Source organism: Cyclopterus lumpus, chromosome 18 (genome assembly GCF_009769545.1).
Source record: "Cyclopterus lumpus isolate fCycLum1 chromosome 18, fCycLum1.pri, whole genome shotgun sequence".
Classification (NCBI taxonomy): Eukaryota; Metazoa; Chordata; class Actinopteri; order Perciformes; family Cyclopteridae; genus Cyclopterus; species Cyclopterus lumpus.
The window spans coordinates 8,076,760-8,103,648 of record NC_046983.1 but is presented as its reverse complement, the minus strand read 5'-3'; the positions used below and the strand labels follow the sequence as shown (position 1 = coordinate 8,103,648).

General features: G+C 42.2%; 6 protein-coding genes across 8 annotated transcripts; 1 reads left to right on the top strand and 5 right to left on the bottom strand.

Moving 5' to 3' along the window:
• Positions 1-28: 28 nt before the first annotated feature.
• On the bottom strand, positions 29-1,913 carry LOC117747796. The gene is made up of 6 exons (XM_034557270.1): positions 1,805-1,913; positions 1,387-1,711; positions 955-1,298; positions 722-853; positions 357-403; positions 29-243 (listed from the first exon to the last, which is right to left on the bottom strand). Exons 1-6 carry the CDS (start codon positions 1,854-1,856, stop codon positions 115-117), a joined length of 1,029 nt encoding a protein of 342 aa, XP_034413161.1. The 5' UTR covers positions 1,857-1,913; the 3' UTR covers positions 29-114.
• Positions 1,914-5,157: 3,244 nt separating this feature from the next.
• LOC117747856 (prostaglandin D2 receptor 2-like) lies at positions 5,158-6,423 on the top strand. Its single transcript, XM_034557353.1, has one exon. It carries the CDS (start codon positions 5,217-5,219, stop codon positions 6,351-6,353), a length of 1,137 nt encoding a protein of 378 aa, XP_034413244.1. The 5' UTR covers positions 5,158-5,216; the 3' UTR covers positions 6,354-6,423.
• A 986-nt stretch (positions 6,424-7,409) lies between these two features.
• On the bottom strand, positions 7,410-9,169 carry si:dkey-165a24.9 (G-protein coupled receptor 4). The gene is made up of 2 exons (XM_034557781.1): positions 8,589-9,169; positions 7,410-8,248 (listed from the first exon to the last, which is right to left on the bottom strand). Exons 1-2 carry the CDS (start codon positions 9,167-9,169, stop codon positions 7,825-7,827), a joined length of 1,005 nt encoding a protein of 334 aa, XP_034413672.1. The 3' UTR covers positions 7,410-7,824.
• Positions 9,170-12,122: 2,953 nt separating this feature from the next.
• On the bottom strand, positions 12,123-14,385 carry ugt5g1 (UDP glucuronosyltransferase 5 family, polypeptide G1). The gene is made up of 2 exons (XM_034557780.1): positions 14,233-14,385; positions 12,123-13,712 (listed from the first exon to the last, which is right to left on the bottom strand). Exon 2 carries the CDS (start codon positions 13,707-13,709, stop codon positions 12,123-12,125), a length of 1,587 nt encoding a protein of 528 aa, XP_034413671.1. The 5' UTR covers positions 13,710-13,712; positions 14,233-14,385.
• A 2,201-nt stretch (positions 14,386-16,586) lies between these two features.
• LOC117747824 (cornifelin homolog A-like) lies at positions 16,587-19,084 on the bottom strand. The gene is made up of 4 exons (XM_034557307.1): positions 19,064-19,084; positions 18,555-18,686; positions 18,187-18,341; positions 16,587-17,527 (listed from the first exon to the last, which is right to left on the bottom strand). The coding sequence occupies exons 2-4, from the start codon at positions 18,658-18,660 to the stop codon at positions 17,420-17,422; spliced, it is 369 nt and encodes a 122-aa protein (XP_034413198.1). The 5' UTR covers positions 18,661-18,686; positions 19,064-19,084; the 3' UTR covers positions 16,587-17,419.
• A 1,390-nt stretch (positions 19,085-20,474) lies between these two features.
• Positions 20,475-25,783, bottom strand: LOC117747827 (placenta-specific gene 8 protein-like). 3 transcript variants are annotated; one of them, XM_034557311.1, is made up of 4 exons: positions 25,699-25,783; positions 24,397-24,517; positions 24,011-24,165; positions 20,475-21,074 (listed from the first exon to the last, which is right to left on the bottom strand). In XM_034557311.1, exons 2-4 carry the CDS (start codon positions 24,509-24,511, stop codon positions 20,892-20,894), a joined length of 453 nt encoding a protein of 150 aa, XP_034413202.1. In that variant the 5' UTR covers positions 24,512-24,517; positions 25,699-25,783; the 3' UTR covers positions 20,475-20,891. The 3 variants fall into 3 exon arrangements, with proteins under 3 accessions (XP_034413202.1, XP_034413204.1, XP_034413203.1); XM_034557313.1 differs by lacking the exon at positions 25,699-25,783 and adding an exon at positions 25,389-25,434; XM_034557312.1 differs by lacking the exon at positions 25,699-25,783 and having other exon boundaries at positions 24,397-24,692.
• Positions 25,784-26,889: the final 1,106 nt, after the last annotated feature.

Here is a 26,889-nt window from a genome sequence, read left to right as displayed (position 1 = left end):
TGCACTATAAAGCACGCAGGGCCGGATGCTATTTCATATTTAGCACCTTTTTGAATAAAATATTTTAATAAGAACTGAAATTACAGGAGTCGGTGTGTGGTGTAGAAAGTGTGGTCACTTCATGTCTGACCGTCTAACTCCAGTGTAAATGGTCTCCTCCTCTGGGCTCCTGTGCCTCCTGCTCTTGCCTTGCCTCTTCTCGAAGTCCAGAGCTACGTAGTTCAACGCATCAAAATCCTCATTCTGCAGGAAATAAGAGTTGTTACTATTAATAACAGGTGCTAAACTTATTTAGAAATGGGATGTGTCTAAAAAAATAATAATACAGCTCGTATTGGAAAGATTTTTGAGCGAACCTGACTGTCTGAGGTGTCTTCTGGGACACTCAAAGGGGGGTTCAGTGCTATAGTAAAAAAAAAAAAAAAATCAGATTTTATAGTCATCACCATGATGATTTAAAAGTACCCTTGACATTAATAATAAGTTATCATTTAGTTATATCAAATAATATTTAGATTTAGACTTTTCAAATGCTGTCAACTCCACAAATGAATGTAGAGACAGAAACATCCAAATATAACCCAAACTGTCTGCATGGTGAGATACAGTCAGAACATGTGGTTCAGAAACGTGTGTGAATCAAATCCTTCCTTTTATCCCCATTGAAACAGGTAGAAAGACTTCGAAGACGTCTTCTCCGCTAAATAGGAATGAATTGCACCTTGAGAACGGAGATGTTTCCTCCTGGACATTTTGCAGAGGATGCCCACAAGCACGATGTTCAAGACACCAGACACAAGCAGAGCTGCGACCGAGCATTGCATCAAGAGAGGAAAAGTGTCACCCGGTTGCCCTGAGAAGACAAGAAAAAGCAATGTAGACACGCAAAGAAGAAAAAGAAAGAAAGAAGTGGCTTTCATTTAGATTTTGTTTCTCCCTCTAAACTTTGCTCACCTCCAACCTCCAGTCTCGTCCCGTTGCCGAACAGTATCTCTTCACATGTCGCCACGGCACAGTAATACATCCCGGCATCCGACTGGCTCACGTTCCTTTTCGATAAGCTGTGCACACAGCTCTGTGCGGGAGGCTCCAGGCTCTGTGCACACTGACTGCTGCTGCTGTGGATGTACATAATTCCCAAGTGGGAGTTTCTTGAATCCTCCTTTTTGAACCAGTACACACTGTGCCCTGCGCCACTGGTTCCAGCGTGCACGGTGCAGTTCAGAGTCACGGAGCCTCCTGGCTTCGCGGAGTCGGACGCCGGCTGCTGGAGGAAAGACCTGCGGCTGGACTCTGAGAAACACACGAGTATAGAAAGGGTTATGAAATGGACAAATCAAATGGGGAAAGAGAGTTCTGTGTGTCCTGAATCTAGAACGAAATATACCTTTCAAAACCAAAAATGTTCCATTATCAAATTCGGTGACTGCAACGCTGGTATATCCGCAGTAGTACATCGCTGAATCCCAGGCCCGGACATTGGAAATGTTCAGGTGGTAGAACCCTTCCCCGGTGTGAACTGAAAAGCGCTTGTTGCCTTTAAACTGGTTGTAGAAGCTGTTGCTGGCCGGTAGATGCTTGTAGACCGAGGAGACGATCTGAGGTTGCTCCCCCGCCACCTGCTTGTACCAACACAGATTGTTGGCCCTGGAGACACAGAAACACCGTAGAGTCACATCGTGTCCGGGCTCAGCGTAGAGCAGAGCGCCATCTGAAAACGCAGAGAAACAAAGAAATCGATGACACATCAAGTAGAAAAGCTTATTTTTTTCAGCACAGAGAAAGAATATTGTTTGTGACTTACATGCTCCAAAGAGAGGAACCACGAGCACATACAACTGGAACATCTCTGGCATTCCGAGCCGCCCAGTGCGATGGCGCTTTGAGTAAAGGGGTCGAAGACAACAGCTACGCCGTCAGTGGAAAAATGTCTGCAAGTGACCCAGCCGGCACACATTTTGTGGGTGTCAGTACTCCGACTAAAGGAAGTGAGAAGATATTTCCGACAGCTATTATAATTGTCCCGTTGACCCTATTAACCCCACATCTTTCTAGAGCGCTCTCAGCGGTTTTCTTCATTTGAATTTTGACACACGTTTTGTGGCTTTGATGTCTTTGTGCCGTCTGCCTACTTTTGTACATGCATACATGTTTTCCTATATTTGAACGTAACAGAATAACTTTTTTCTTCTTCTTCTCTTAAAAGGGGTAAGTTGATCTAAAAAGCACTTTTTCAACAATAATTCAATATATTAGACTGAAAAAAATTGGCTTTAAGAAAACACATAGGCAGTATAACAAGACACACATGAATAAGATTTTAACAGTAAAATAATAACAGATTAAAAAGCATAATGAAAATTACAGAGCAGTTGTTGGTGAGGGGTCAAGTTGTGAATGAGAGGTGGATAGAAGCATTTTTTAGATAAGATATTGTCTGTGAGTTTGTTCCAGATGAAATGATGCTTATCCATATTTACTGAACGTTACAGAAAGGTTTAGAGAACAGTGACCTGACAGTTCACAACAGAGCAGCAGATCAAAAAAGAATATGTTTATTCGATGCTTAAAACAACCAACAGAAGTTCTGTAAAATCCGTTATTTGACACAAAGAAATCCAGAGTAGAGACTTGTGTAAACTACAATGATCACGGTTACTAAAGATAGATTGGTATCTTAAAAGTCTTTGTAAATCCCCCTGAGACACAGCATGGGGTTTACGCAGTGTTTTAGACCTTTTTTCACTACATTTAACAAACAATGTCTTCCTCTGCTGTGATGACTCTGCTTATATATATCTCTATATGGCCCAAAACAAACAGTTTCGTGGTTTTGGCTTGTGACTGAACTGAACACACACACACACACACACACACACACACACACACACACACACACACACACACACACACACACACAGACAATACACAAAGCCGAGAGGCAAAAAGCAGAAGTAAGTGCTCGACACTTTATCTTTTGCTGCATCACTTCTTCATCATATCAATTTAAAAAAATGTCAGCTCAGAATAAGAGAACAAAAGAGGTGTATCATTAAAAGTGTGAGAACGGTGACTGTATCAGAACCCCAGTGAGCCAGCAGGTGTCAGTGTAGCCCAGAACACAATGAAAGTGAGGGTCGTATTTGCTCTGTGCTGACACACCACAGCCATTGATATCATCATAGTGGGGAAGAAAAGCAAATATGGGTCCATATCTCTCAGAAGTTATACAAGAGTGATTCTCTCCTGTGCTTACTGGAGTGAAGCACCTCCATAAATCATGAACAAACCTTGCATACTAAGTAAAAGCATTATTATAATTATTTTTTTTTTGGTGCAATTACCAAGACAAAAATACTTCTATAGTGACGAGTTATCAGTGATTTAGGAGAACTTGTCGCATTCACCAATTTTTCTAAAATTTGGAATTTTCTGCATTATCAACTGGTGCAGTCATGTGCAATTAGTATGCTGCTATCCAAACACAAGTATTTTTCCCAGTGGATTGTATATACAAAGTCATTTGAGTTTGAAAACACCTTTACAAATTACACCTCATAATTATGTTGACATTATCCTGATTGTGTAAATAAGATAAGTTCTGAGAAAATGCATTCACACAGACAATGCTTAGCTTCATGTGGGATTAAATAGTATTAGAACAAAATACATACAACTGTATTATATATATATGTATATATGTGTATATAAATCTATTTATATATACATATATATATATGAATATATATACTGTATATGTATTTATATATACATATATAGGAATATATATTTATGTATATATATATATGTGTATATATGTATATATATGTGTGTGTATATATATATGTATATATATGTACATATATATATATACACACACACATATATATAAATATATATATATATACACATATATATATATAAATATATATATGTGTGTGTATACAGTATATGAGTTTATATATATATATATGAAAATATGTGTGTATATATATATGTCTGTATATTAATATATATATATATATAGTACAAATTATGACGCGCCTTGTGGAGGGTAAGCGTATATACGGCTCAGAGTAGGAACTTCAAAGCTCTCTGTTACAGCAGTACAAGAAATAAACCAAATACATAGAAAACTGAGAAAAGGATAGAACAAAGAAAAATATTTTTCATAAAATATTTAAAGAAAAATCATAGTTGATGAATCATTAATTTCCATTTACCAAGTTGCGTTTATATATATATATGAGGCCTGACTCAAGGTAGAGTCAAATTAGGTTTGTGTGACACTCAGCTCTACTTGTTCTTTTGGAGGTTTGTGACTTCCTATTTCTGTGTTGTACTCACACGCCCAATGAGGCGAGGGCTGGGCACCGTTGGGTACAGAAACAGAGCCTGAAAGGATCTCTTCAGACCTGCCAGGGACAGAGGACAAGGTGAGGCATGATTTATTTCCCAGGAGAAGGTCTGTGTGCTTAGCACAAGGGGGTATGCGCATGTTACAAGTGTAAGAATCTCCCAATGAGATTATTCCACTTGTGTCATTTATTTTCTTACAAATTGCTTACAAATTAAATGTGCACTGGAAATGACTGAAATGCTTTTGATTATGAAGACATGACACAGCATTTCATTCCTTGTGTGTCTTTGCTTCGGCAGAGTTTGCAACTGAGAGGTGACCACAAATGGCTGAGATAAAATTGCTTCACTCTGGGCTGAAAACAAGTGATACCTTTTTCAGAATGACACTTTTTATTTAAAATGTGAAGGCCTCAGCTTTAATGGCACGCGCGTGCATTGTGTTTCATCAGAAATCATGTGAGCCTCTTGAGTCTATTACTGTACGATGAAAGTATTCAAATGCAGAGATATTTGACCTAGTGTGTAGCATGATCAGCTAGTCTAAAAGTGACACCAAACTAAACTATAGAGAGGATGTGGGAAATGTGAAAGATAAGACTGCAAAGACACAGGGTGGGTAGAACACAAATGTGTCATGTAATGAGCATTAATCTGTTTAGCATGAATTAAAACTAGTTATTGTTATAGAATGATCTAAATATCTTAATGGGCGTAGAGAAAAAATAAATCAAAGTATTCCCTCTGAGCCCTTAATTGGACATTCATTGATCATGTTCTAATCTCTGTTGTAGATCGCATCAGTGTGAAGCAAAAGGCCAAGTTAAAGTTCGACATTAAGACTTCTGCCCTCCAAGATGGTGCATTGTCCTGTCGGCCCGAGGGCAAATATCAGCATTTATCACCCATCAAACCAAACAGACAAGATGAGCCCTTTGAGCGTGTTCACCATTTTCCTCCACGGCTCGTTCTCCTCCATCGGAATCCTGGAGAACCTCTTCATCCTGGGGGTAGTGGGCTTCCATGTCCGCCGCTCTGTCATCAGCATCTGGATCCTGAACCTCGCAGCCTCAGACCTGCTGGCCACTGCCTCCCTGCCCTTCTTCACCCTCTACATGGCCCGCGGCAACACCTGGAACATGGGCACAACCTTCTGCCGCATCCATTCCTCCATCTTCTTTCTCAACATGTTTGTCAGTGGCTTCCTGCTGGCGGCCATTTCTATGGACCGCTGCCTGGTGGTGCTGAGACCTGTCTGGGCCCAGAACCACAGGAACGTCCAACTAGCGGGGAGGATATGTGGCGTGATCTGGGCATTGGCTGTGGTCTTCACCATCCCCTTCTACGTATTCCGTGACACCATTGTTCAACCTAACGGCAAGATCCAGTGTTACTACAATTATGCTCAATTCCTCCCTACTGAACCGTTTGACCTGGGATCTTTATGTAAGCAGCGCAAAGAGGCCTTTGCCTTCATGAAGCTCTTTCTGTCCTTCCTGATCCCTCTCCTGATCATCATCCTCAGCTACGTTGCAGTGAATATCGGCGTGGCGCGCAGAGGCTACCGGCGCCCTTTCCGTTTTGTTCGGCTCGTGGTGGCCGTGGTGGTGAGCTTCGTCCTCTGCTGGGCTCCGTACCACTTCTTCATCATCATGGAGGTGATCGCTCCCACGGGTCATCCTGCCCAGAGGCTTGCAGGCCAGGCCCTCCCAATTTCCGCAACTGTCGGCTTCCTTAACAGTGTCCTTAACCCCATTTTGTACGTGTTCAGCTGCCCTGACCTGTGCAAGAAGATCCGACATTCTCTGGGTGCGGTGATGGAGAGTGTCCTGGCTGAGGATCTGGCGGAGCTGGCCCGACGCCGCAGCACCACCCACAGCTCTATCTCCACCACCGAGATTGTGTTGAAGGAGAGGAGTTCGCTTACAGCCTTTTGTCTGAAAGGAGAGGCTCGGGAGAAGAATGAAAGTGACGCTAACCCTGCTGAGAACTGAACAAATACGTACTGCAATAATAGCCAGGCTATCTTTCACGACTTGGCTTAGCATCAGTACGTTCTAGCATCTAACGTTCACCTCCTGTCGCTTCCTGTAGGCCCTTTTCACAGCAGCCGTTGTGACAGGTGATTAATTACACTCGTGTGTACCCTACAATGACATGCCAACATGGCTGCTGTAAAAAGGGCCTATTGAAAGTGCGTAGAGTTGGGCAGGTAGGTCACGGTCAGATGGATGACTAGAGGCAGCTGAATAAATAAACAGGACAGTTAAATGAATATTGGTAATGAAGAAATATCCTCAACAGGCAACAAAAAAAGAAAAAAAGGTCAATAGATCGTTAAAACGTTTAACAGTTAATCTAAGACATGCTCCCAATCCACCCAACACCTACATAAAACCAAAACTATATTTGTCTTTTTCTAGGCTTTTAATTTGAAACATGGGCAGGATTTATTACATTTCATTGATGGAAAGATCCACTGGACTAGAATGTATGGTACTTAAACTGATTAATTATCTTAACTAGTATTTTTGGTTATATTCCCACGAACATTCAATGATTTCGTCAGCCTTACTCTGCAGTGTGTACTCCTAACCTCCAAATGAATGACAACTGCTGGAACAATCATACAGCATTTTGCATGATTTTCTTATGTTGACATGGATGCTTGGCTGATGTGTATATTTTGTTGAATGACCCATACATCATTGTTCCTTTTTAATTTCATGCTTTGTACACGTGAGGCTTCACTCACTAGATGTTATCAGCATGAGCTGACACAAGCAACATTTTGGAGATACATAATGCGCTTCTTATGTTTGGCCCATAATGCTTATAAAAGAGAATTGTTGTCTTAAATTTAAACTATTGTTATATTTTTCATTCTTGTGGCGTCTATATCTATTAATGCTCTGACATTTCTGAACATTAATAAACAAAAAGAAACATGGACGTGTGTCACTTACCTTGTATCCCCATGCAGTCATGTTTCCGTAGAGAGATTCACACCCACTCTATATTTTCAGAATGACTGTCAGCAAACACTGTCACATCTTTTAAACATTTTTTATTGTAATATGACAGTAAAAACATGGTTTGATTGTAATATGATTGATTAATTGCCATACACTACTCAGAAAACCAATCCGGTAAATAGATGGATCTTCCCGGCTTACATCGGGTATTTCACAAAAGAGTGGATTTTTGGCATATCTGTACAAAATGATGTAGCGTTGAGTTTACGGCAGCAACAGTTGCACTTTGAGATCTGTGTGCTGCACACAAATGCTTCTATTCTCTGAAACAGTTTTTAGATCATCACGAGTAACTGGAAACTGAACTAGTGGAAGTCTTTGAGCTGATGTGGTCGAAGCATAGTGAACACATTGTTCACGTGCACTTCCACTTGGTGGCACACTTGCTTTGACTAAATACCAGGAGCTCAGCTCTGAGGTCAAATCCAAGTTATATTTCTAAAAGAATATTATGTCCATTTTCCCTCTCCCTCTGGTCGTCTGAGGGAGCTCTGGTACTGAGGATAATCTTTTTGTCTGTGCCTTGCCCCCTTCCCAAACAGGGCAGGGATCTTTGCAGCTCCAGCCGGGCATCGGGGCACAGGAAGATATAGAAGAGGGGATCCAGCAGGGTGTTGAGGCTGGTCAGACCGTAGCACAGGCGATAGATGAGGAAAATGGAACGCTCCATTCCACACGGCTCGTCGGTCAGCAGCAAGGACACAAATCTGTATCCGCCCACGAGGTGATAGGGTCCAAACACAACGATGAAGTTGACGGTGATCACGACGAGGATGCCCACGATTTTGCGCCGCTCATGGTCAGAGAGAGACGGGGATCGTCGGAGTGTCACCCCAATGTGGGCTGAGGTGTAGCTGAGGGAGGAAGCAGAGTTGCGGATGAGAAGCCAGCCTGTCAGGCATCAGAATAAACTTGATTATATAATGTCCCCCAAGGACATTATAGCATTTCCCTTCGTCAAACTGTACCACTCATAAACAAGGAAAAGTAGCTCTGTATCATGGGGGCCCTGCATTATTTCTTAGTTCATGTTGCAATAGTCTTCATATATTTTATTGGATTATTTTAACGTGAGGTTGGTAAAAAGCATGCTCCCCTTCTGCTGAAGCACACTTTAGACCAATTGTATTATTTTAAGTCATTATTTAAGGTCGACTAATTTGATGTGAGTCCCCTCACATGGGGTCAACTCACCCGAGTATGGCGCATGGCAGCAGGAAGCCCAGGGCCACCGTTGTGATCTTGAATTGGGCGTATCTGGGGCTGACGGGGTACTGTTCCAAACACAGCAGTCTGTCAGGGTCAAACACTGACGGCAGCAGCCCGCTCAGACAGAACAGGAAGGTGAGGGTCCAAACTGCCACGCCGGACAACGCTGCCACCCGGACCGTCCGCACTCTGCGGCTGCTCAGCGGGTACACAATGGCCAGACAGCGGTCCAGCGCTATCAGGCACAAGAACATGACGCTGGCGTAGACATTTACGTAAAACACGTAGCCCACCAGCTCGCACGTTAGCTGGCTGTAGGGCCAGCGGTGACCGCCTTGGAGATAGAGAATCCACAGTGGCAGGGTGAGCAGCTGGAGGAGGTCTGACAGCAGCAGGTTGAGGATGTAGACCAGCTGGCAGCCTCCTCCCCCGGAGCGGCCCAGGTGGTACAGTCCCCAGAGAGACAGCAGGTTGCTAGGGAGACCCAAAGAGAAGATCAGGCCATAGATACACGTCAGGCCAAACGTGTCTGTGTCCAACGGAAGGTTGCAGCTGTCATTGGACATGTCTCTGTTGGTAAAAGCACCTGACACTACAGGTGACCCTACTCAGACATGGATTGACAGTTGCAGGATGATGAGTTGGTGTAGAAATACCCATTCATTCACTGAAAGCAAAACCCCAATGAGATTAATGCCTCTGTTTGATGCCTCCACTTGTCATTTGTCCATTGCATATTATTCATGAATGCATTCCCTTTCAGAAAAGGTCTGGCTCAGATGATGTGCCGTCAGTCAACCTCCAAAGCATCCAGGATCCATCAGGGGAGACAAACACCTGCAGAGCAGAGATCAAGAGCACATTCTCAGATGGTTTGGTATCAGCGGGTGAAACCCATGCAATCCCAAACGAGAAGTTTTCACTCACCACTCAAGGCTGTGAGTCCAACGTTGTCCCACAAACGTGTGCTGCCCGCTCGGCAGCTGGGTGACCTGTGCTCAAGAAATGTTGGGAACACGGTGTCTCGACCAAGCCTTGTCTATTCTGTGATCGTTTCCTCCACAGGAAACCCACTTCTTCAGCTTTAAAGGCAACATCCTGAGGCAGGAGCCTTTCTGGCCCAGAACAAAAACATATACTCTCTCTTTCTCTCTCTTACTCCAGTAGCAGACAGGATGATTGAGGTGGACAGAGGCTCTGAGGGAGGGAGCTACTGTAGTGTCCACTAATGCCCTTTATATTGTCGGCCGCTGGCAGCGTGCCATTAAACGCATTAACCCTCCTGCTATGATGTCTTTGATCATTCTTTTCAACACATTGCGAGGAGTGTTTTTACTATGTAAGTATTTAGAAATAGAATTTTGTAGATTTAGATTTTGTTTCCATAACTGAATAGAGACGTGTATTTCAGAGACCGAAGCAAGAATGCTTTTGAAGAACATTACCAAGCTTTAAAATGTGTGTGGGTGTATGGGGACTCAAAGAGTGAACCATCGACTTTTGTTTGGTTTGTCTCAGACAGTACAGTTGGGTTAGTCTCCAGAGAATGAATGTAAGGCAAAGCACTCTGCCGCTAAGAATATAGTTGATTAACGTACAAGATTAGAACCAGACAAAGAGAGAGCATACAAAAAGCCCAGTAGAACCATAACACATTCATTGCACTAACATTGGATGTATTCAATTAAATCCTTTAAAATGACTTATTTCATTCATCCACTTAATAGACAGTGAATGAGTGTAATTTACACGGGGTGAACTTTGCTTGTGCACCAGTGGGAAAAAAAAGCCCGTACACAATTGAAATTGTTTTGGGGAAGAATGGGCTTGTTGAGACAATGGGTGTTAGGCAGTATTTTTATCATGGCTTCAAGGGGAGGAGGGCCTAATCACTCACTCTGTTTCCCTTAAAAATGTCACCAATGCCTGATTTATTAAATAATAACTAATATACTGACCATGCCTCTGCGACGTTACTACCACTCTATGCTCTCCAGAGGGAAGGTCATCATGCCCATATATACACACTACATTGGACATGGAGCGACAGATATCAGCTGGTTGGTATTGTCATGGAACAGGGAGATAGATGTCCATAGAAAGACAGGGATGAAGCCATCTGAGGTATCGGGCTTATTAGAAGCTCACTTGAGCCAAACAAGGTCTAAACTTTCATTCTTAAGCCGTGGCGCCATAAGTGAGTTCTGCAAAAATAAAAAGATCACACAGGAAGCTGCAGTCAGCAAAAAAAAAAAACGAGTAACCTCATTGCGACATGCCACTCAAAAAGTCTGAATACTGATTACAATAACATAAAGCTCTTTCTTCTAATATCTACTTGATTAGTCCTCCCGGAAATGCATTATCACCATAGCACTACATCTGGGGCCTGTTGGTGGATCAGTGGACTAAGGTGTGAACAACAGTATCTGGGCATACTGTATATGTTAATATGCAGCCCAACATACCAATGATCAATCACTGAACAGAAACCTTTGACATGTTGTAAATAATCTGTGCAGGTGGGATACAAATTCCAAACGGGCTTGTAAAAGCCTTTTGCCATATTGTGTTGACTGACCTTCAGCTCTGCTACATTCTAGTGAAGTATTTCTTTCCCACCCAGTGTTTAGTCTCTCTGTTTGACCTGGACGAATTTAGCTTCTGCAAAAACAATTGTGAACACCACAACCTCACATTTTGTTTGTGTTGTGCGCTGAAGCGATCTCATGATAAGACTCCATGTGTGTTTGCAATTACAATCTGTTTAAAGGTACAGCATAGCATTCTTATAGTGTGGGACATTTCCCTTCATACATGCATTTTATATTCATGGAATGATGACAAAATGATGTGACTACCCAACTATTAAGTACAAAAATATGGTATTAAAAGAATAATATGGTGTCCTGTTTTTGTCTCCACAGTCCGTGATGTGAGCTCTAAGTAGGTTCCTCTTCAAAGTGTTTGTTTCAAACAGGAAGTGAGGAAACGGTGATCAGTCTGTCAGATGGCGGCTGTCAAACTTTCTCTCTGAGATCTCTGATAAACCACATGGTGGAATACTTATGTAGTTAAACAAATCCTTTGTTTTATTTAAATTTGATGTAAATTATCATTCGGGCATTCTGATAACACATCGTGGAGAAAAGTTATGTTGTTGTAGTTGTTTTTGAAAAACTGCTTAGAAAAGCTTGAAAAGAGCCGACTATGATTCACGTGTGAGACGAATTGTATGACATCAAAACAGTTCCAGATAAATCCTCAAAATTGACAAATCTCCTTGAAACAACCCGTGTCTTCTCAAAGGTATTTATTTTATGTTTGGCATATTACATGATTGTCTGTATCTCCAACAAACATGATTCATATTATTCATTAAATAGTTAAAATATGAGGCAGAAAGGTTACCGAACTGTACATGAGAATCAGACTCTGTTAAACTCTGCTTTTTTGTGGATGCTTGAGTTTTTATTCCCCCAACAAACATTGCATAAGCATGAGTTATGTTCCAATCAGCTACTCTGCTTTCATCTTCCTCCGGGACCTTCGGCAGCAGAACATCTTACACACTGAGACTGAAGCCCAGACAAAGACTCCAATAAGGGCCATAATTAAAATTGCCACATCCAGGCAGAAGTAGGAATACCAAGGCAGATTAAAACCTGCTGACTGCAGATGGGCTGCTCCTTTGTTCCGGATAACGTACTCAATCCAAAAGACGGCGGTGTCCATGGGAGACATTGGCCGATCGCGGTGTAGCTGTGAAAGACGCTGTATGTTTTCACGGTACGAGGGAGTCTCCAGGATGTCCTTTAGAGCCTCCAGGAAGTCTTCTTTGGTGATTGATTTGACCTCCACCACCCGGGCTGCCCCGCGTACCTTAAGCCGGAGTAGGTTGTCGAACTGGTCAAAGATCAGGGGCAGGCCCAGAACGGGAACGCCGTGGTAAATAGCCTCGTACATGCCGTTGGTGCCTCCGTGGGCTACAAAGGCGCGAGTCTTGGGGTGTCCCAGGAGGTCTTTTTGAGGCATCCAGTTCACCAGCAGGGTGTTGTTCCCCAGGGATGAAGGTTTTTCACCCGCAAACCTCCACACCACCTTCTGAGGGAGTTGAGCAAAAGCAGCAGCGATGGCCTCTGTGGCCTCCCGATGCAGGGCCGACACCAGCGTCCCCAGAGACATGACCACGACCCCGTGCTCCCCAGAGCTCTGCATGAAGGCCTCCAGATCAGCGGGGAGGGGACGGGACTGTTTGCACTGGAACCCCCCGATGTAGACCACGTTGGGCATGGTTGGTCGAGGGAACTCAAAGACAAAATCCGTCCTCACCAGCCAGATATCAGCTGCCCGCTCCAACGACAGCAGGTCAGTCCCAGGAGGGAAATGCCGCCGGAGCAGATCGGAGTAGGAAGGGTTAATGATAAAGTGCTGTTCAACAAAACTATAAATATAATGTAGCATATTCTTGGTTCGGTCCAGAAAATCCATCTGATCATGAAGTTCACTTCCTGACACAGGGACATAGGAGACAGGGGAGGGAGCTATGGTGAAATGGGCCTCCCCATTATTAATCCAGCGCACATTGAAAACCATCGTCAGCTTGAGGTAACTACCCAGAATGACCCCTAAAGTCAAAGCAGGGTCCGTTAACATTAAGTCGAACTTGGCATCTTGCAGCTTCTTCATAAAAACAGGGTCATCTAACATTGTAGCAGCTGCTCTAGCAAGGATCTCATGGCCCTTATCCAACATGGATGTGAGCACCTGTGGTTGGCAGAACATGCTTATAAAAGGCAGCGACCGGCGGCATTCCACAACGTCTTGTATCATTTTGTCGTAGAAGTTCCTGTTTGACTCATCCTCCAGCATGGTCACATTAATGGAGGTATAAATCGAAGAGGTACTAGGGATGTACCAGCTCTTGGCAGAGCGCAGCACAGTGATGTCGTGGCCTCTGGAGTGAAGCTCCTGGAGGATCAGCTCCATGTTGATCCAGTGGCTGCCATCGACAGGCACGACCAGAATCCTGCTGCCGCTGCAACAAGTGGGCCTGAGCAAAAGGAAGCAGAGCCCCGTCAGGAATATCTGGATCATGCCGGACATTTCCTGGGAAAAGACAAAAAATTGTAGTCCAAATCCAGTAACTTAAAAAAATTGTGTACGTCTAAACGAATGTATCCGTGCTTTAGTAACCGGATCTAATGTATCACACGGTATTATTATCACACAACAAGTAACACGAAGATGGAAGGGGTTGAAAGATGATTAATTTAAAATATGTAAAGCTGACGATTCATTAGAGGATCATTATTGTGGTTTGCTACCACTACTGCTACATGTGAACTGTCTACAGTTTTCTTAGCCACCTATTCAGTACAGGGCCACAGTGGATATTTCAGCACCATATGCCTGGTGTTTACACAGTTTGCCCTAAGTGAAATATAAACATACTATACCAGTTTATATTCCCATCATATTTATTGAGATAATTTCATGCATATGACAAAGGTATGTACATGGAATACTGAAACATATATATATATTGTTTATAGTCTAGTGACATGAAATGTATTTATTAAAAGTCTTTTTGTTGTTAAATTGTGAAAAGTTAAATCAAATGCCTCACTTGGTTCTTGTTGTATCAAAATCCAGAAGTTTGGCTTGAGCTCCGTGTCTTGTGAGAGCCCGGATACTATGTGAGACGACACACTCATTATAACTATTCTAAGAGGTCAAAGTCCAGTATGTCGGTTATAAGCCAATCCCAAAGGTATATGTGTATTGTTGTTAAGAGCAAAGGTCAATGTTAAAGGTATGATGTAAGTATGGTGAAGTGCATTTTAATGGATTTGTAATTTGAGTGAGCCAACATTTTGTATTATTTGTCAAGTCCTTTTCAGAAAGTACAAAGTAAAGCTCTTTTTCTTTTGCCGAATCAACATGTCTCAAAGAAAAGTGACTCATCTGTTTACTCCCACTGGGCTGCTGCTTGTTTCACATCTCTGGAGGACAGTTTCTCACACGCAAGTTCAAGGCGCCGACTTTACAATCGGCTTGTCGAGGAAACTTCGGGGCAGAACAGGGTAACAATCCAAACGTTGGACACAGCCGGAGTGTGTGAGACGGGGTGTGGCAGGGAACGAGGGAAGGAGGAAGCAGCAAGGTCACACAGCGGAGGGAATAATAAAGTGAGCATTGGCGATTACAACAACAGCAAGAGGCCCAGTTCAACAGTCATATCAGTGAGCCGCAGCCTTTCCCTCCTCTCAGTGGAGTTACATAACCCCGAGCCAGGGAACAATTCCAGTGAACGGCCCACCACAGAGATGCAGCTTGTGATCAGGGAGAAGTGTTGCATGTACTGTACAGTTGTTCATTTATGTATTAAATCTTAATCTCCATGAACATCTAACATTAAAAAAATGGAACTATAGGAAATTGTGTTATTTATAAAGAATGTCAGCCTGGAGCCAGGATGAAAGTCTAGTGCTGGTCCAGAAGGTAGATGAGAAAAAAACATATTATGTATGGAATGCTGTTCCATAAAAAAAAAGGTTTTGTTAGATCGTAGATACTTTTACAGGCTGACATGCTTTACTATGTCTCTTGTGTGCACTTTTCCTCATTTGCTGCTGTAATCCGGTAAATGTCTAATAAAGGATTATCTTATTGTATTATATCTCTTGCATCACAAATTAGACACATTTGTCATTCCCATTCATAAAAAAAAGAAAGAAAAAAAGACTGATTTACCCATTCCTTATGAACATTTTATTTTTTTGTTCAATAGACAGCTGATTAGCAAATAATCATTTTGTGTCAGGAGGGGGCGGGATGTCTGTGAATTTGCGAAATAAAGGCATCGTTATCTTTTCATCAGGAGTATATCCAACACCTTCAAGGGGTCAAATCTGATTTGCTGAAGGTAAAGTGAAGTTTAGCACAAACATTGCATAATGTATATGCATCAAGGCACACATTATACGCTGTCTAAAACTATTTGCATTTTCAACAGTTCGTTTGATAGCTCGCACCAGTTGACACGTTGTTCTTTTACATCTGAGTCTTGAAGTTGACCCAATTATGCATCACAATGAAAATTCTGGTTCCCCAGATTTTTAAAGGCAAAGTCCAGCAGGGGGAGGCAGAAACTCTGGATAAAGTTAAAGTCTAAACAAGTTGTTCTCAGGATGTGAGAATTTAATAAACGGTGAGTGTGTAAGCTCCTCATTACGGAAGCAAGGTCGTAAAGATTAGACTTGTTTAAGTGTTATAAGTGTGACATGTAATCATAACAGATTACTTAAGTCTAAGAGCTGAATTCACCACAGTCACATTTGTCTCGGAGCTGCTCGGTGTTGGACGATGACTTAAGTCTTGACTACAGTCCTTGTTTGAAGTTTAAAGTCAAGTGTCACTTTGACACCATTCGCATGCACCGGTGGAAAGGCAAACACACAGGAGGTGGAAAGAAAACACCCCAAAACAGACTCGGAGGCCTCTCCGCCGGTTGGGCTGGACGGAGCTCGGAGGCGCAGCCATGAAAACATGTATTGCCGTTTTTCCCTCATGGGAGTCTTTCTACATTCAGTGCACCTTTTCAAAGTTGACCTCAAGCCCAAATATCTGAACAATGCTCCTGGGATGCTCGCTGGTTCAAAACCTTTCCTTCCTTCAATTGTTCCATGTCGTGAAATGGCTCATTTCAGTCCTCATGACAGTGTTCACACCATTTACTCACATGCCTATGTACTATCACTATTAATCAAAACATCCTCCTCATCTGTAAGCCTATTGTTCTTAGAGTTCTTGTGCTACAGTGTTTACTTCTTTTCTTTTTATCTTTAATTTAATAAACACCGGTTTGATCACATGGCGCAAAGACTGGCATTTAACACTTATAGACATGTAATAACCTTGGAAAATATTATGCATGGAGCACACTGAGATTTATTGTGTTGAACTTCAAACAGACTGAGTTTTATTGCACTGTTGTCCAATAATTTCTGTCATAAAAATACTAGGAACAGAATGAAAGATTCAGGGACTTTGTATGTTTCATCGCAAACTCATCTAAAGCATTCATTGCAGTATATTCTAATAGTTAGTAATACAATATAACCGGTAACAGGTAAAGTGATCTTCACACACCTCTATAATGAGCAGGGAAGCCATGTTAGCACTTTGCCCCATCGCTGCTTTGAGCTTAACGCTAACATCAATGCTAACAGGCTGATTATTATTATTTTTTTACCATGTTCCCATTTGTTGCATGTTAACACAACGTAGGCCTGCAGCTGAGGCTGATGGGAAAGCTATTTGTTTTGCAGGTATTTGGTCAAAACTGTAGGATTAAATAAAAGTCAACCTTGTGGTGGCGCTAGAAAGTCAGAAGGATCCATCCTCTGGGGACCATGAAATTCATTACCACATTTCCATTGACTTGTTGAGAACTCTCTGTCTGGAGCAAAGTGGGAGACTGAATGAGAGTTCAACATTGTCACCCCTAGACCCACTAGCATGGCTGAACATCCAGAACTGCACATTATATCTTATGAAGAGAACTTTGCATTTCAGTCTGGTGGACATGTTTGTCTTTTGAAAAATGAGCCCATTTAAAAACATATACATACTTCTAAAGAATAACAACCAAGACAAAGGCAAAGCAATCAATTCATCCAAAAGGAACATATGATACAACAAACAGCTTGAAAACAAGTAAAAGTTAAAAAAATCCCTTATTTCATTTGAAAGATTTCAGTGTGAAATCTGTGTGTAATGTCAGTAACTCCCCCCCCCCCACATTGTTCTCATTAGGCGGCGGTGATGGGATTCGTCCTTGTTTTGATCTCCCTTGCTATTTGACACCAGGTGCAAGGCCAGCAGAACAAGGAGTACACACAGTCCCTGAAAACTGTACCCTGTGGAGACCGAGAGATAAGAGGGGTTAGACATGCAACAGTTGAGGGAACAAAACTAATGCTTTCCATGTGCAAGCAGCGATACCAGGATAATAATATTAACCTCATTGCCAGCACATACTTAGGCTTGGTCAGGACCCGTTTGCATCAGGGTAGTTCAGGGTGTCAAACAACAAAACCACTTAGTCCGGTTTCGGAACACATTGTGGTACGGGTTGAAATGACGGCGTTTGTGAGACGCAACGTTGCGAGCACAAAGACAGCAACACATTGTTGGTTTCTCACGTGACACGAACAGCGGCCTCCTGGGTCAAAGTCCTGTGTTTGTTTGTCCTGTGTGAGCATTATTTTGGTCTTCTACGTTACAGAACTCCCAAAGCCCTTGCTCTGAGCGTGTTGACGTGGATGAGTTTACATTGTAGTCTCATAAGAGACGCAAAAGGGGGCTTTGTGCATCGGTATCAGACACCGAGGGCCCTGACTAAGTCTTTGACGCCCTGGGACCAAGACCGGGCTGATACTGGAGCTAAAGACATTAATCCTGTTTGAGTATACCGAGACAAATCAGATAAACAGTGAAAGGCAACAGGGGCTTTTATGCTGGTAAACACGATACTTGTAAGTGCTCTATAAAGAATACACGTCGGTTGTGTCTGTACCTCAATGCCATAGCGTTGGCGTACTGACACCCTGAGGGCTGTGGCCACAGGAGGGATGAGTCCACAAAAGTCCAGCAGAGGTAGGCATAGACACTCCCCGGCCTCACGTGCTGTCTTACAGGCGAAGCAGGGAAGACACCAAAAGGCGAGGCAGCCTGAAATAAAAATCCCAATTGAGCTCAACAGTTGGAATGTGCTCTTCTAAAAGGTTTCACAGATGGACAACATCAGTCACTGAGGTCATAGCCAAACGTCTTGGGCTGTAAAGCCTCTTAAAGGTGCACACACACACACACATTCTCTTCAGTTTTAAAATGTGTTATCATCGTATGATCTGACTGCAACTGCATGAAAAGAAGTGCACTCACACTGCGGCAGGTCTTGGAAGCAATCACAGATGCCAGAGGTCCATTGGTTGGATGCACTGGTCTTGATGAAGGGCCTGGGTTGGGTTACGACGATCCGATGAGGCATGACTTAAGCTTCTGACCCAAAAAAACCTGCAGATTACAGTAACTGTCAAGACCAAATATTTGTGGTAAATGATACCATAAAGCACGGACGTTACTATTTCTGCCCCATAAGAAGGAGAATACATGAATGATGTCTGTGCCTCGTCCCGCATGTTCGATCTTCGATCTTGTTTGAAGGAAGAAAGAAAGATCTGAAGACTGTATTCTTTTGAGTGCAGCAACATTATATTTCAACATTATATTTACGCTTATTTTAAGATTGCATATCCGTAGCGAAAGTGCATGTTTGTGGTTCATTTTCATGATGATGAAGTCTTGGAGATCAGACATGAATTAATATGAGGGCTAGGGTTCCTCTCTGCTGAAGAAAATACAATAAATTAGAATGTAGTGGGTTGTCTTACCTTACTGTGAGCGGGGTGTCGTGAAAGTAAGGATTTGCAGGGCAGTGTGGCATCTTATAGGCCAGCACAGGATGCATACCACTGACCGGTCTGTCCAGTCGGACTTGTGTCTCTATCTTTGTGTCTCTTATTATAATACTCACTTCACTGGCTGCCTGTAGAGTACTTTAAATTCCTCACTCTCACTTTAAGGCCAGACTCCTGCTCTAGGCAGGTTTTGATTGGGTATTTTATTTATTTTAAAATGCGTTAAATGTTTTTTTAAATTTTTTTATCACTACTTTGTGACTTCAGTCTCTAAACAGTATACAAATACATTTTACTTGCTTACTTACTTGTACTTACATCAGATTATTTGACCGTCACGCATTCCTTTTCAAATCTCAGACGTCATTGTGACATTTTTCTATTTAAAATGTCTGAATTCTTGTCATTACTAATATTGTTTGTCTTAAATAAACATTTCAAGTAATGTTAAATAAAAAAAAATGTTTAGTTAAAAAAGAAAAAAAAAACACGTTCTTTGACCGCCTGTCATAATGCATATGGGATACAAGTTTCTATGAAAATCTCTCGTTGACAATATTTTACAATGTTGTCAACGTACGGCACACAAACGGTTCATACTATCTGATTCTGCTCGGACCAGTTACACGCTGCTGTACTCAACCTAAAATACTTTCACTTTTCAACTTTTCTAATGATGTCGCATAACCAATATTGTTAGAGTAAAATAAGATGAATAACACAAGATTAGCAGTACTGCACACTGATGGACAAATGCATATCTCTCCAATCAATACATCCATGTATTTCCAAAGGTTACATTTTGCAGTGAAAATCTAAATCAAACATATATTCTAAATTGAATATAGAACATAGAACAGAGCTAAACATTTGAGGAAACTATGAAGACGATGAACATGAATGCTGTTCACTTCCCTGCCTGAGGGGGGTGCTGTTCTATTGTTTTCCGTGCTTTGCTCTGCTTCGTTGCCGGTGACTGGACTGAGGGATTTAAGAGGTATGTTGGCTTCCATTGTTGTTATGAACAAGTTATTTCATGAACTACGAGTAACAATAAAACCCCATAATTACAAATAAAAGTCTTAAATTCAAACTACTCCACAAGTAAAAGTAAAGATGTATTATAAACTAAATGTATTATACCAAAGTATCAAAATTACATTAATAATTAAAATGTTTGCTGGGGTTGGGTCCCCACTCCCCAGCAAGTAGTCACAAGATGCATCTGCGAGGCCATGAGATGATTAATGTGAGTAGAAAGTACTAAATTATGCAAAACAAATCTTTATTAATTTATCAGACGTTTGTCTTATTTCAGACTTTTTTATGGACAATTGGATTTTCTCATAATTTATTTAAAAGTTCCATCCACCCTTTTTGGAACTACTGACAATTCATTTACATAATGTCCCCAACAAGACAATGCTTTATATGGTACAGGCAAAAAAAAAAGGTTGGGAATTACTGGATCATACAATGAATATTTTTATAAACGTATTGAATGTTCAGGGGAGTAGAAGTATAGACTAAAAGTACAGAACATGTAGTTCATTTCCACCATGAAAGAATATGCTCATTCTGCTACTAAAAAATATATGCAAAAGTAGCCCCGAGTCTAATATTCTAATGACATTTTCTTATCACTTAATTTGAGGAAAAACTGAACTTCCCTTTCTGGGGGACAGATATGGACCTGCTGAACTTTCTGAGGCAAAAGGGAGTGGCTGCAGATCAGAGGAAGTGTGATTAAATCAACTCCTGTACACTGGAGGGCAGGCTGCAGGAGTGCTGCATGCATGGTCTAGACCAAGTGCGCCCCCTGCAGGGAGGTCAGAGCACTGTATCTGGCCGAGGAAGAGAAAGAGGAAGAGGAAGAGGAGGAAGAGGCGTGGGATGCGGCTCTTCTCTTCAGCTCTCTGGAGATCTGGAGCCAAGAAAGCGTGTAGCAGCAGCATCCGTACAGGCAGTCGCTCCACACACTCCCCTGTAAGACACACACAGAGCGGCCTGAACACGGTGGGAGGCTCGAACAAAAGGTGAACATTTGCATTTAGGTGCAAAAAAAATACAAACATTTGTACTTATATACAATGCAGCAGATCTGTGTTTAATGTGCCTGTTGTACTATGATACACTTTGCCGCATCGCACAAAGTTAGTTCGAAGAGACTCTGCAGTATAATTTGGTAGCAGTTTAGTTGCAGTTTAAACACAGACCTTTTTTATCATTCAAAAGGACCACATAGTAATGCATAGCACGGCAGCTTGCACTTCAATGATGGCAGTGCATTTGTCAGTGTAACTGTCATAATTGAGCTCTTCTGCTTCAGTTAATATCCTCTCTCTGAGGACACGGTGTTTCTGGCAGCCACATCTTTGCTCTTAGCAACAGCAACCAGGATGAAGAGCTCGTCAGTAATGTGAAGATGTAAATGTTAGTGGGTGAGATTTGATGAATCGATAAAGTCTGAGAAACACCAAGAAGGCAGATCGACGTGCAGCCTCAGCATGTGACTTCTCAGCATTCTAACTTTGGTCACTTTGCATTTCTCTTTCTTACTTCTTACTTCATCGCTGTCAAGTCCAAACTTTATTCGTAAGTGATACGTAATATGCATATGATATCAATAACATCAATTGCTGCATCGCAATATGTGAATTTTAATGTTGGATGTGACATAACCTGCTAAATAATCTCTCCACCCGGCAAGCATCTTTACAGGTCTGAGGATCTGACTGCAACGTGTTGATTCCACTGTGCTAGAAGTGCTGACAAGGAGCAAAAAACAATCTTTATATTTACTTCCATGTCTTTCTGGAGCAACAGACCTGGGATCTGCTCAGCAGTACACATTCTCTTTGCTGCGCTGGCTCTCTCGTGGATTCAATGTGGGAGGGTGACATTAACAACAACTAAAATGATCACCACGCCCCCGGACATCATTACAGGTCTATTAATCTGAATGCAACATGCAATTTTGATGCAAAGTGGCACAATAAACATCATTTTTTTTTTTAAATCTATCGTCTCAAATATTAAATATTTGTTGGTTTATTTGGTGTGTTAAGATACCCTGACATATGCATCGGCTACTCGTAAAACAAAATGATCACACAGTCACTGACTTTGTAGTTAATTGTAGCTGACATGCTAACAGCTAAATGCTAACGACAGCAGGCTCAGAGATGATGCTAACAAGCTGGTGTAATAAGCAGGTGCAGTGTTGACCATGTTTAGCATGCTAACATTTGCTAATAGCACTAAACGTACTGCCGAGACTGATGGAGGATGGCATTCGTTTTCAGCTATTTGGTAAAATACTAAAGTATTAGACAAACGACAAGTTTGACCCGATGATGGCGTGATGACGAAAATTTAACGGATCACCAGAGTTGGACGTGGACGTTTGTGCCAAAGTTGATGGGAAGCAATCCAATGGTTGTTGAGAGCGCTATACAGACGTCAATCTCATGGTGGTGCTTGAGGAAAAGTCATCACTTAAGACTCTTCCTCTGAGGACCCTAAGTGCACCAAAGTGGCCGAGCGACCAGCTAACAATGCCATCCCACCAGCAGAAAAAATACCAAAGTCATGACAGCTACAGGAAATAAAGACTAGACGATGTAGAATTACTTCATGCACGGAGAGCACATCTTTTAATGAATATGCAAACGAGTGAAGCGATCTGACTGAATCCACAGTTTTATTCTTATGATATTCCACTGTTACAGCATTTTCTTCAGCCGTTGAGAGAGTTTGCGCTACAAACAGCCCACATGCTGCGACTTGTTTTCATAAGAACTTCTGGCACCTTCCTCGCTCGTGCTCTGCGCTATTGACAGCGATCCGCGGCCCACTCCGCCTCCAGAGGAGCCAACTTTACCAACCACCTCCTTCTCTCCGGTGGCAGCGCTCCAGCTTCTGCCTCCCTGGCCTACCAACCACTCCCACCCGCGGCCTTATCTCTTCTTCTCTTCACTGTCCCAGAAAAGGCTTATCCAACACCACACGCACACAGCGTGGCCCCGGCATGTGCTGTTTGCATGTCCAACATCTGTTCGGTTGTTTGTTATGTCCCCCGATCAGCGACCGTGATGTCTGTTGAGATGTGTGCAAGTGCTGGCAGGTGTGCGAGTGTTTGGCGTGCACCAGCAGTCGGCGAGCACGCTGAGCTGCCCGCTGTATCTTAAACGCACTAGTTGTTTATTCATCAAGCTATTTATGGCTTGATTTATTAATTTAATAAAAATGTCCTGATTTCACTGCATCCTCAGCATATAGCTAGGCTTCATCCGTTGCCACTGCGTAGACTCCAAACATTGTTTGCATTGGTTATGTAATAACCTGTGTTATTGGGCAGCTATTTCCCACGTGTGGCGTTTTCACGTCTTCTCGGCAGCAATCCTATAATTACCCCGACGCTCCGGCGTCTCTGTGTTATTGAGCTGGGTTCTCGTTTATTCAGCCGCTTCTTCTTCGGCCTCTGTGAAAGATCAGACGCGACATGAAGGCAGCGCCTGAGTTCAGTTTGGTTCATTGGCAACTCGCATCAAGTTTTGCTCAAACAAGGTGGCAGCGTCCCCATAAACATTGAGGACAAAGGGCTAGTTGCAGCAGGGGCGGAGCCAGACGTAGTTCACATTCAGGGCTCAGCCCCAGCCATGGTGGGGTCTAGGGGGCATCGTCACCCGCCGAGATTTTCCCATTCACGGCATGCACTATTGCATAAGCCATTTGATGATGTATGTGTACAGATTGTAAAGCCCTCTGAGGCAAATTTGTCATTTGTGATTTTGGGGCGATACAAAATAGATTGAATTGAATGATAGAATTTGGAAAAAAAACACAACAGGAAAAAAAACACTCTCAATCAAGAATGCATTCACCCACAAGATGTGAAATCCTATCTGTGCTGTTTACCGGTATGCCGTATCGTTCCCTGACAGACGCCCTCATGGCGAGGGAGGCCGGCGGGACGCAGCCGATACAGTCCAGCAGGGGCAGGCAGGGACAGGAGCCCACTGCACTGGTCACCTTACAGGTAAACACTGGGAGGCAGCACAGGGCAAAGCAGCCTGCACACACACACACACACACACACACACACACACACACACACACACACACACACACACACACACACACACACACACACACACACACACACACACACACACACACAGATCAACTCACAGTATACAACAACATGATGGTTCATCATTTGGGCATTCAGCCGTGACAGAAAAACTATATAACTCAACATATTTTATATTATAGTGTATACTGTATTATGTTTGGACACTTACAGTCTCCCACGTCTTTATGGCACTCACAGAGGCCAGTACTCCATTGACCTTTATCCTGAACCTTGTTCTCCGGCTGGACCTGGACCACCTGTCGAAACATAGCTGATCTGGCCATCCAGGACTGTGAAGGAGCGGTTACATTATGGTTGTGATGCCCCTCATGCTGGTTGTTCACACATCCATTATAAGCCAACGGCTTCCCCTCATATTTTGTACTTTTAACAAACAATGCTTATTCCACGTTGAGTTATTCACATTCATTGTGATTAGTAATGGAGGCTTATTGTGTGTCTTTTGAACCATGCAACCCGACACATCTAGTTTACGTTACCACATGTTTTCATAATAGCATAATGGCATTCAGATTGTTTAGTATGATTAACATATTTTTTATGGGAATCTAAAGGTACAGATTGATCAGTCATGGAAGTATTTTTATATATTATATAATAGCAATATCATAATTTTCCAATACTGTATTACAAGTAAAAGCTCTACATTCAAAATGTTAAATAAAAGTAGAGTGGTATAAGTAAAATTTACTTTTTAAAGTAAAGTAGACATTATGCTGCCAGATTGCGTGTCTTTCTTAAGCTATTGGTTTATTATTACTATGTGTGTGAGACTTTGAATTATAAATACTCATTTGTCAAGGAAAGGAGGTAAATATAAAGTAGAAGTAGAAAGTACAAAGAAATGTATTTACTCAAGTACAAAAAAGTACAAATACCTCACAATTGTACTATTTGCATTGAAAGCAACCACTTTGATTGTTTGATATCAACACTTCCTGATTTTGAAAAACCAGGTTGCCAAGACGAGGTGGTTATGTTCCCTCCAAAACATATCTGGCAAAATAAACAAGTTGTAAATACTACCAAGATTGAGTTGCTGTCTGATCTACTAGTTTACATCCAAATTGAAAATTATACGCATTAACACCAGTTTAAAAAAAAAAAAGAAGAGGTCACAAGTCTGCACAACTTTGTTACCGTGGACCATAACTCAGGAAACCACCATCCCAGTCAGAGGATAAGCTCAACACACCAGTGAGGTGCTCAGAGGAAACATCCACGCCCCTCACTCACTACGGATTAAACTCCGCTGGCTCCTGAGCCGAGTTATTCTTCAGCTCCAAACTCAGAGGAGAGAAGCATTCCTCCAGAGCTTTCCCTGTTTCTGGTACATGCGTGGCTCAGAGCCAGCCTGCTGTTCTCCGAAGAATGATTTACATCAATAAAGTACAACTGGAAATATGTAACCTGGCTTGTTTAGAAAAAAAATAAAGAATAGATGACTTACCCATGCAGGAAAAACAAGTACGGGCCCCTTTTGATAAGTCCTGTGAGACTTTACCTCTTTTTCTGTCTTCTCATTTTGACGTTAGTGTGTGTGTGTGTGTTGTGTGTTGTGTGTGTGTGTGTGTGTGTGTGTGTGTTTGTGTGCGGGCTCTTTGCTTGACTGCAGTGTTTTTGGTGTAAATATGAAAAGGTGGGTAAACAAGGCATTTTTTTGCTCCCATGACAGTTCATTCTGCTGACCTGTGGTATTTTGTTCAGAGACCTGTCTCTTTTTGAGGATTCTGCTCAGTTAACAATACATCAAATCAAATTATAATATTTATGCCTGCAGTGGAATTTCACCATAATAAATTGGTTTATAGGTAAGAGGTTTATTATTAAAGTAAATCCTCTAATGTAATAGCCGATGTCCTGAAACAGGAAAGGCCCAGTGGAGTGAATCCTGCCCCTATGGAGTAAAACCTGCCTCCTCTTCATGGGGGCTGCAGCTGAGACAGGTGATATTACAGAGGATTAACAAAGGGGACATTCATGGGGGGTGAGAGAGTATCGCATCCACCCAAAAGTACCTGATCATCGCCAGTCAAAACGGGCACTGACAATTATATTTCTACAGTATGTAAGAGGAGATAAAAGGAAAGGGTAAATTAGGTAATTTATTCTTATCATAACTTAATGTAACTGTACAGATGCCTGAAAATGTGATGAATGTTTCAACCAATGTTTCAAAACCGTATCAGCAAAGAAGACATTAGGGCAGTAGTTCAATATTTTGGGAAATATATATTTTTTTTGCCAAGAGTTAGATGAGAAGATTGATACCAAACTCACGTATGTTTGGTCAATTTAAATCGTGGCAAGCAGAAAGTTCGCTTGGCTCATCATTAAGACAGGAACGTAATCTGGCACGTAAACTCCATAATACAGTTTATTTTTGTTTTCACACTTTTTTAACACGTTGTGGTTTTTGCACACAACACATAAACGTGTTATAACGTGAATTAGTAAGTCGGAGTTACGGTCGGACAGAGACAGTCAAGCGGTCTACCAGTCGTCGTGCTAAGCTACGCTAATCGACTGCTTCGTATTCACTGTCCTGACATGACAGTCGTATCGATCTTCTCATCTAACGCTCGGCTAGAAAGTGAAGGAGCATATTTCCCAAAATGTCAAACCATTGCTGAGCTCCGCC

Bases quoted from the DNA above. Each gene is read 5' to 3' on its own strand.
- LOC117747824 (XM_034557307.1), bottom strand. From the start codon at position 18,660: ATGCCTCATCGGATCGTCGTAACCCAACCCAGGCCCTTCATCAAGACC. The intron at 18,342-18,554 runs GTGAGTGCACTT...TTTTTATTTCAG, and splicing joins CTTCCAAGACCTGCCGCAGT to GCTGCCTCGCCTTTTGGTGT. The intron at 17,528-18,186 runs GTACAGACACAA...CGGTCTCCACAG, and splicing joins GCCAACGCTATGGCATTGAG to GGTACAGTTTTCAGGGACTG.
- si:dkey-165a24.9 (XM_034557781.1), bottom strand. From the start codon at position 9,169: ATGTCCAATGACAGCTGCAACCTTCCGTTGGACACAGACACGTTTGGC. The intron at 8,249-8,588 runs GTGAGTTGACCC...TTCCTCCCTCAG, and splicing joins CTGCCATGCGCCATACTCGG to CTACACCTCAGCCCACATTG.
- ugt5g1 (XM_034557780.1), bottom strand. From the start codon at position 13,709: ATGTCCGGCATGATCCAGATATTCCTGACGGGGCTCTGCTTCCTTTTG.
- LOC117747856 (XM_034557353.1), top strand. From the start codon at position 5,217: ATGGTGCATTGTCCTGTCGGCCCGAGGGCAAATATCAGCATTTATCAC.
- LOC117747796 (XM_034557270.1), bottom strand. From the start codon at position 1,856: ATGCCAGAGATGTTCCAGTTGTATGTGCTCGTGGTTCCTCTCTTTGGA. The intron at 1,299-1,386 runs TATATTTCGTTC...ACTCGTGTGTTT, and splicing joins ACATTTTTGGTTTTGAAAGG to CTCAGAGTCCAGCCGCAGGT. The intron at 854-954 runs GTGAGCAAAGTT...TTGTCTTCTCAG, and splicing joins GACGAGACTGGAGGTTGGAG to GGCAACCGGGTGACACTTTT.
- LOC117747827 (XM_034557311.1), bottom strand. From the start codon at position 24,511: ATGGCCAGATCAGCTATGTTTCGACAGGTGGTCCAGGTCCAGCCGGAG. The intron at 24,166-24,396 runs GTAAGTGTCCAA...GTGTGTGTGCAG, and splicing joins CCATAAAGACGTGGGAGACT to GCTGCTTTGCCCTGTGCTGC. The intron at 21,075-24,010 runs GTAAACAGCACA...TGTGTCTTACAG, and splicing joins GGGAACGATACGGCATACCG to GGGAGTGTGTGGAGCGACTG.